A 9781-nucleotide genomic window follows, 5' to 3' on the forward strand; every position below is an offset into this window, starting at 1 on the left:
TTGTGTTTGCCATTGTGTTCGCCTTTTGCCTACCAGTCCGGCGCGCATACGCGAAAAACCCGGATGAAGACAATAGCAGTGAACTACCCTATAGAATGAAAATCTTTTTAAATCTTGATCTGCCAGAGTTTATAATATTTTTGAGCACTTTATTCAGTTTTAACTTTATAATCTTTGGGATCTGTTTCTGGTCCTTTAATGGGGATAATCTAGCAACAAAAATGTGTTTTCCAAGAATAAAGCAGCCACCTAACCCTAACAATCCTGATAGTTGTCTCCAAGTAGGCTACAAAGTAGTGACCTGCCCCCCCCCTCCCAGTAGTTGCCCAGCATGTTGCTTTTCTTATTGGTTTGATTGGTTGAATCGTATGCTTGAGAAATGGAGATAGGACTCCACTCGGAGGTCGAAAACAAAACTTAACAGCTTCCAAACCTGGGAGGCCACAACCCCCCAATGCCTGCCTATGCCGCAGGGGCTGTGCCGAGTATGTGGGAGCCTAGCCTAGGCAGACACAAGACATGAGCTCTGGTATGTGATATGATATGAGATTTATGAGATTTGTAGTATGAGGAACATTTGTGAATTAGAGGGTGGCACCATGCTACGCCATACCATACAAACTCCGCACTGCCACTACCACAAGTAAATTCTTAACCTATGGGAAACACCGTAATGGTCTGGTGCCACAGTGATGCACCTATCTGAAGTCACAGCCACATCTTTGACGTCTTGCAATTCTCTCTTGACATTTCCCTTCTCTACTGCATACCACGCTGGTATGAGTGTATTTGACATCAGATACACATGTTAGGGGATTGATATTGGGGTAAAACCCAAATATTAGTCCCTCTTAACATCTCTCTAATTGACATTAGAAGAACTCTAAATATCAACAATAAAATGGTTGTGTTCATTGCTTAAAACCCACTATCTATACTGATGGATAAAGGGTTAACTGGTCAATAAATTTATTTTCAGCTTACTTACCTCCACCATGGATCCTCCACTGTAGAGAAATGCTACAAACCTTTAGCAACATAGTTTGTGACTGCCCTGTGTCACCGATCTTGTCTCTTTTGTCATTTTCCTTTTTTTTTAATGGATTCGCACTGGCAGAAGGGTCAGAAGCTACTGTGGGGAGAACATAAACATAACAGTAAAAAATTAAGTGTACTGTTAACCAGCTGACTCAAAGTAAATTTTTGTGCTTAATCTGTTATTGTAAATCTATAGCTTTTGATTTAGCGAGCTACATAGCCATAAAATAAAGCTACACACTAATAGATTAAAGTTAGCCTTACATAGATGACTCACTGTGTGATGCACAAATTAAGTTGCAACAACGTTCACAAACGTAAACTTAACTGTTGAAATCCCAGACGCAAAACTGTCCTCGGTCCTCTCGGATGACGCAGAATCCGGTGGTGGAGATTTGTCTTTCACTCTGCTACTTAAATTCGCGTGTCAACATTGTTTTTTTAAATGGTGGTCGAGCCGATTAAAGTCGGTATAAAACTCCTCTCCCACTGTCTAAAAAAACAATGTCTGATTTTCAGCTGGCAGCTGCTTCCGAGTGCGCATTGCCATGGAGAATAATGCATGCACATAAAAACAATACCAATCATTACATGTACAGCATCTAACTTTACAGAAAATAATGTTCATAGGAAGCAGGACTGTCTTTTTACTCCTCTTCCTCACTGTCTTGCTGTGAAGCGGTGTTTCGTTAAAAAGTTGCAATGGAGGTTTGTTCGGTGCAACTTTTCTGATTGAAGCTCATTGTTAATGTCAGCTGGTCTGTGTGGTGGTCATTAGCTGCACTTGAGCTGATTAAAAGACTGAGTAAAAGTCTGGTTGCCTCCGATTTTAGGCCTGTTTGCTGTTGTGACAGAGTGATGTAGCCACAGCAGCTCTGAGCGCGCGCTCTATGTGTCTATGTGCAGACATGCGTCTTCCTTTCTGTGTCTCTGACAGTTTCTTTCAGGCCAGTTAGAGCATAATGGATTGGATAGTAAAACATGGTCACTTTTTTAAGTAGACATAAATAATAGTTTGAGCACGCTGGTGGCGCAGCTGGTGGCGCGACCCATGTACGGAAGCCTTAGTCCTCGACGCGGTCGACCAGGCTTCGTCTCTCCCCCTCTTTCACCCCTTTGCTGTTAGCCTATTGTGTTAAAAAGCGAGCCACTAGAGCCGTGAAAAAAATAAAATGATAAATAATAGTTTTAATATATAAATCAAACAGAAGATGTTCTCAGGAAGGTTATTTGCATTGATGATCGGGTGTAAAAACACCAAGATTCAGATTGTTCACATTATAAATTCTTTTGGTAAAGTTGCTGTTTACAAATGTTTTTAGGATGTAAATCTGCACTACAGTGTGTTCATGCTGCTACATGAAGTGCACAAAAATTTACTAATTGTTGTCATTTCAACATACATTCCAATGAAATCAGTTTTTTGCATTTAACCAGTCCTCTTAGAGAGCAATGGGCAGCGCCGGGGAGCAATCTGGGGTTAAGCGTCTTGCTCAGGGACCCAAAGTAATATTCTGTGGGAGTTGAACTCCAAACCTCCAGGACACAAACGCAATGCTCTAACCATTAAGGCCACCACTCCCCCATAAGTGTTTTATTTTTTATTGTTATACGTTTAAATGTTCTACATTGTTTGCTACCCATTGTTTATATATAATGGCTTTTTTAAAGGAGCGTTCCTCAAGTTTGAAGTTTTTTTTCTTTCTCATACATGCTTGACATGTCAAATGAGATTTCCTCTAATTAATGCAGTTGCCTAAATAGTTTCTCAGAGTGTGATTAGGGTCGTGTGGGTGTGACACAGTGCGCTCTCGCTCACCTGGCTACTTTGTTGAGTCTCCATTGTCATTGATGCATTAGCGAGAGAACTTGGGCTAACTTCAATATTTATAGCTTCTTTCCTCATAAAACATGACACCTTTAAACAAAAGAGCTGTGCAGTCTCAGCGGCAGATAATTTTCCTCTTTTCCTATGCACAACACTGGTGTCATTTAAACTTCTGGGGGAAAATTTCTCTAAAATCTCTAGAACTTGTGCTAGGCTCATTTTTTAATGTTTCTTTTTTTGTTTAAATTTACACTTGTGTAACATTTGTTATCACTGTGTCATTTTTATCTTGTAAATGAAAGAAGAAAAAAACGTTGGCTTCAAGAATCGGCCTTATGCATCAGGTATTGGTTTGCCTGATGTCAGATTATCGGCCTTAAAAATCGGCCTGATACGGTATTGGTATCGGCCTTAAAAAACCTGTATCGGTTGTTTTCTACCGATAAGTTAATTGTCTGTGGCCTTAGAACTAACTTTAGATTAGCTTGTTTTTTCATTACTGATTTAGTTTGTAACCCTGTCTGTTTTTGCCACTGTCACGCCCAAATTTCCCCATTGTGGGACAATAAAGGAATTTCTTATCATATGTCAAAAAGCTATAGTAAAGCTATGTAAATATACAGTATGATAAATCCATTTATCTTTACTTCTCTTACAGGAATTCTCTGATTTGCAGCTATGGAAGACTTCACAATACCTCGGGATCCAAACAAAAATTACAACCCATCAGCTGGAGAAGATAAAAAAGATGAGGTGAAAGATTTTGTCTGCAAGCATTTCAGAGAAGTAAATGATGGGCCATTCTTCAACAAAACAGATGGACCTATCACAAAGGAAAATGGGAGTGTGATTAAAAAGGATGACCTAAATTTCAAAGGTCATATTAGAATTCAACAGAGGGCTGTTTTCTCTGGAAAAATTCTTAGTTTTGGATGTTCATTGTGTAAAAACAACTTAACATTTAGCCCCAATGATCTCCTTAAACATTTCCGAGCAGTTCACAAAGGATCCCTTCCCACATACCCTTGTGACTTGTGTGATTTTGTCACAAATGAGTTTCCAGCTCTTCAACGCCATCGAATTGAACACAGGAATACTCTGGTTACGTGTGAACTCTGCAATGACCATGTTCAGTACTCCTTGCTTTTGCTTACCAGACACTACATGATGTGTCATAGTATAAATGGAGAGTTTAAATGTGACTGGTGCGAGTTCACAACAGTTGATGCTGGAACATTTGTCCAGCACATACATCATCATAATGAGAGTCATTGGAAGTGTACAATATGTAGACATATTAGCTTAAACGAAGAAGATCATCAGAGTCATATCAAAGCTCACTCTGGTACATTCACTTTCACCTGTCAGATTTGTGGATTTGGTACAGCAGAATGTGAGCACCTTAAAAAACACACATCAACTGTTCACAAAGAGGAGGCTGCGAGAAAGAATGCTCTAAAAGCTGTTGAAGACTGTAGTTCATCAGCTAATTCCTCTACAAATATGAAACTGTATAAAAAGATCAGTGTGTCACAGGAAACACAAGGGATGTCAAAACTGATCTCTCCCCCTGGAACTGTATCAAATGAAAATGGCAGAGTGACCAAACAAGAGCTACCCTTGGAGGAGATCCACCACCTTATTGATGGGACTGTAGGACAAAGGGACAACAAAAGTTGGAGCTTTCATAATGAAGAACACTCAACTCCAGTCATGTTACAGGAATGTGAAAATGCAAATAATTCTGATACTGGAAGTAATCCCAGTACCAATGGTCTTACTGTGTTGATGGTAAAAAACAAAATTTCTCTGCCCCCAAATTGTACAACTAAAATGATGGGATTCAAGATAGTTGATGGCAAAAAACATTTGGTTCTCAAAGTAATACCAACAGCAAAGCAGGATGTGTCTTCTCAGAATCATTCTTTAATTGATGGTGTTGGTTCTGTTGTATCAAATCCTGTTGTTGCCAAAAGGATAGACTTCATTGAAAAAAAGCAATACTCTGAATGCAAGGGCTCAACATCAAAATGTTTAGCTATTTCACCAAAAAATGGATCTTGCATTCAAATGGATCGTAATGATATCATGGCAGTAAAAGTGAAGATCGAGGAGGAGGAAACCTCTGTTTGTACTGTTAATTCAATTCCACACAGTGAACAAACAAATCTCCTACAAAACCGATCTTACCCAGTGGCAAATAACAGTACCTACAGTCACTTCAGGTCAGTGTCCACTGAGGAAGGAGATGTACCAAACGCTAATAATTCAGATGCTGGGAGTTTTAAATGTGATGGAACTAACTATGGATCGAAGGTGACTTATGCTAAAACAGCATGTGAGGATACAATTACTTGTCAGCCACCTTTAATTGCTGCTCACAAAACATTGTTTCCCAAAACTGTTTTCAGAGAAACTGTAGAGTGCAAGGGCGCAACAGATGAATTGTCACTGTCTGATGGTTTTGGCAGATTATGGAAAAAATGCAAAGGAAAGTCTGTTACCAACACTTTGTATATTGACTCATCTTGTCAGATTTCTCTGGAAAACAATGATGGCACAAGTATTGAGAATAGAAGTAAAAATGGTCTGCAAGTTGTAAAACATTCGAAATCTCCATCACAGTTATCACAAAATGTTTCTCTTAGCAGCAGAGTAGATGCCTTGGGCGCAGGAAAGTGTGAACCAAAAACATCAAACCAGGAGGTGTTTACTTTTCACAACTATTCAAAGGAAATTTTTAGGTCCTCACCTTGTAACTCCCAAAACCCGCCCTGTAATCGCGAGTATTCAGGTCACAAAGAAAAGTCTGATTCTCCAGAAAACACTACACCAATTACAGATGAGGAAATTGAGGTTGATGAATGCATAGGTAACAGTGATCTTCTGACTGAGGAAAATGGAGATTCAGTTATTCAAGACTTAAATATCATCAAGATTGAGGAAGATGGCATCCCCATATCTTCAAAACAGACAGAAGCAAAAACAAGTTTACTTTCCATGGAAAGTTTTGTCAAAGAACATTCAAATGCCATCATAACTCAACAGCTTAATAAAGAAAGGACAGGATTTTCAAATCCAAGCAATGCCTTTTTAAAACAAGGTGAAAAATCTCTAAATATTCTTCAGTTACCATGTGCAGGGAGGCCATCTCTAATCCTGAAGGCAGCAGAGAAGGCATGTCCCATGCCAGTGCAAGTCAAGGCCACTCCAAATTTTAAACTTATAACCAGCACTCCAAATTCACAAATCAGGTTATCTAAAATGAAACAAGAGTTAAGTAACTCAAGTAACATCACCAGTGTAACTGTTACTCCAAAGGCCAAGATTGTAGGTGTAGCAGCAAGAAATCCACAGGCCACAGAAAATGGGACAACTGTTCTTTCTGCTGTTCACTCAGGTGGTGGCACCTCCTCAAATCACTACATTATCAACAGTCCAGGGTTCAAGGGACCAGTACTCCTTTCAAGAACACTGCATGGTACACCAACAAATACAGTGGTAAAGGCAAAACCAACATGCTACTTTGTGCAGAGGTCTGTCCCATTTGTCCAGAACCCTAGTACAAGTAGTTTCAAATTGCCAGGTCCTCAACTCCCAGTCATCTCGCAGCCAGTTCTGGCAGGGACCTTTGCAGAAAAAGCCAGCACCCCACAAACTAGCCGTCAAGCGTACTTGCTTCGATATATATCTCCCTCTAAGTCAGGCCTTTTGGAAAATAAGCAAGAGGCAAAGAACCAAACCATTTGGAGTCAGACCAGTGAATATTCTGGGAATAAAGTCATATTTAAATTCATTTCTCCCACAGCTCACCTCAATTCTGCTGTAGCTCCCACATCAAGCAACCAACCTCTGATTTTGGCCACTAGACCTCAAGGGCAGTGCTTCTTAGTGTCAACAAATAAAACCAACCCAACTTCCTGCGAAGTGAAGAAATTACTCTGTGTACAAAATGATCAACAAAAACATCAAAAGGAACCTAGTGTGTCACAGTTGCAAATAAATGGAGACCTACAGGCATGTGAAACAAATAGTCTTTTACTTGCTCCAAGGCGTATACGTCAAAGGAAAAGACACAGGAAAGCTTTATTTGATGATCTTCCAGCAGCCCTGCATAAGGTTAGAAGGCTCTCGAATAAGGAGCTGACTGACAAAGAGACTGTTTTATGGACACCAGTTGGCAAAGAAGTGGAGAGGACACTCAGACTTGCTCCATTCAGCACTGCACAACAGATCAAATATCCCTGTAGATACCAGCCCGTCGTTGTGCTTAATCATCCTGATGCTGACATTCCTGAGGTAACGAACATAATGAAGGCAGTCAACAGGTACAAAGGTGCTATCACAAAGGTTGCTTTAAGTCAAAAGACAGTTCAAGCACTCTCTGAATTTAGTGATCTTGTGAACAATTGCTCTCCTTCAAATGGAGATTTTTCAACACCCAGGCCTGTTCTGAGTTCTGTCAGAGAACGATTCCTCCTGAAATTAAAACTAAGAAAGAAAAACCGAAAAAAATATGAAGTAGTTAAAACTTTATCTGTTTGTGGTCAGAACTCAGTGGTGTTTGACTGCTGGTTTTGTGGTCGGCTTTTCAACAACCAAGAAGATTGGATTGGCCATGGCCAGAGGCATCTCATGGAGGCAACAAGAGACTGGCATAAACTCTCCTGAAAGTTTGACATCACTCTGAAATGGCAAAATGTTTTTTCTACCCTTAAAGATGAAACATTTGTTTGTTTCCCTTTTGACCCTATACTCTATTTTTATCCCTGTAAATAAATAATAATTGAGTTAAAGTTTATTTTTGTGCATATTGTGACAAATGTAAGCATGATTTGTGTCATGCATGTTTCACTATGAAAACACCATACTGTATGTAATGAGAGGCTGCAATGGGAACATTGACTGAAAGGGAACAATTTGACTAATTGTGTTAAAAGTTAGACCTAATGACTCAGGTAATCTTTTATTCTTGCTTTTTTTTTGTTATTAGCCCACATTTGGGTAAGATGTACAGTTATCTGTAAAAATTATAATTTTTTTTTTTACAAAAGTTGAAGTGGCTTTACATAAGTAACAAATTAATGTACAGATCCAAAAATGTCTTTGATTCAGACGATGGAATTTAATGAAGTCGAGTTCAACATTATACTTCTGTAAGAATAAGCTTTTAATGCTTGTCATTATTTTGAAAGCTAATGGACCTTGAGACCAGTAGCTTTGCTGCTTGTGCAAAAACAGAAAATTTGAGAGTCCATTTTAAACAAGGTTATTTTTTATTTTATTTTTTACAAATACTCACCTCATAGAACCTGTTATTTTTAGTTAGGCAGCTCTGGTGATTGGCTTTTATATCATATTGTAAAGATGTCTTCCATTTGTACTGCCAAATAATGAAAATGTAAAATTCAGTGAATGAGTAAAAAAAAAAAAAAAGCACAACATAACCATTTACTTATCCAGTCGCTATTTTACGCAGAAAGAGCTGCTCTGTTCAAGGTTGTATTGCAGAGGTGACTGGAACTAAATAAATTAGCTTTTCAGCTAAAAGGCGTTTGAATAAAGGCTCAGTCTGTAGTGTTCCAGTGAGCCAAGTAGGTTTAACAGATATGGTGAGAATTACAGCTACTGCTTGCTTCCCAAAACCTAAAATAAATGCCAGTAATCAACTGTTGAAGTACTCACTGTGGTTCTGTGAGGTAGAATTTAGATTGGGGGGGGGGGGGAAGGAATTCTTAGAGGGTTGGCTGGCTCACCCCATTTTAAAAGAATTTTTTAAAAAGCTCATGCTATGTTTGAATTATTGCAAGTTGCTTCTTATAGGAAAAGTGCGTATGAAATGTGTAAAGGACCCCTTTTTGTTAACATTTTCAAAATTATGAACAAATCTAATGCCCTTCAATAATATCTGGAAATATATTTCTGTCTGTTCCTACTTTAATAATGGATACAGCAAACAAACTGACTTTGTGTCTGTGATAAGACTCTTTATTTGGCTTTTTATTGCCTAAATATACTGTATATCTGCACTCTGTCATTGCATCCCTTATGCTTTAAATATATTTTTAGTTGCATATCAAATCCTTTATTAAACTGCCTCCACTACTTCAGAGCTTCTGGATTCTTTAAGTTGAAGGGTTTGTTGTACATGATTGGTGGTTTATATAGATGAATGTTCCCTTTCAGTATGCAAACAATTGTGAGCAACAAGCCACGCTACTGTTATGTATGTAGACGATTGTCCTACAAAAACAATTTCAGGTGCTGAATCTGGTACTTTGGCCAAGTTTTTTTTTTTTTTACAACTTCATTAATTCTTTGATTAAGATACTGTTAAGTTGCCATATAGATAGCATTAGAGATAGTTATATTGATTTTGGTGTATTAAAATTGTCATGTTAAAGTTCTTGTGACGTTTTTAACTGAAGGGCTGCCATAGAAAATATCACATTTGAGAATAAAACACCTTTCAAATCAATAATAGTTGGATTTTTGTTATGCTTTTTCATTTGTAGTTGATGGCTTTGATTATGAACACTGTTTTGGTCCCTATTTAAAGCAGTGATTGAATAACATTGCTTCTACTCATTTCTTTTCCATCCTTGTATCGAAGTAATGGTAAAAGAGCAGATTGATGGAATCCCCTTATTACCTTCACGCATGAAATTACCTTGTTCTTGACATCCACAGATTCCTTTTTTCTGCACCTTCCCAACAGCTCTTGGGCCCAAAGAACTTGTTTTCAGAAAATAAAAAGTATAAGGGTATATTGTTAATGGTGTTTGTTTTTTGTTGACTGATCTTAGTATGAGGACCTGAAAGCTGTTACAAAACATGACATGTACAGTTCAGCCCTCTCTGTTTGACGTTAGAAGGATTTTTCTCGACAGACTGAAGTTGCTGTACAAGAAAAAT

At 38.4% G+C, this 9781-nt stretch overlaps 1 protein-coding gene across 1 annotated transcript in view; it reads left to right on the forward strand.

Moving 5' to 3' along the window:
- LOC105924069 (zinc finger protein 518A) overlaps nt 1-9344 on the forward strand; it is a 38265-nt gene extending 28921 nt beyond the window's left edge. The window contains exon 2 of the mRNA XM_036132431.1: nt 3525-9344. Within this exon, the coding sequence (XP_035988324.1) occupies nt 3545-7537 (3993 nt within the window). The 5' untranslated portion in view covers nt 3525-3544 and the 3' untranslated portion in view covers nt 7538-9344. The remainder of the gene's footprint in view (nt 1-3524) is intronic.
- The last annotated feature ends 437 nt before the right edge of the window (nt 9345-9781 follow it).

This window comes from Fundulus heteroclitus, unplaced genomic scaffold (assembly GCF_011125445.2).
Source record: "Fundulus heteroclitus isolate FHET01 unplaced genomic scaffold, MU-UCD_Fhet_4.1 scaffold_505, whole genome shotgun sequence".
NCBI classification, from domain to species: Eukaryota; Metazoa; Chordata; class Actinopteri; order Cyprinodontiformes; family Fundulidae; genus Fundulus; species Fundulus heteroclitus.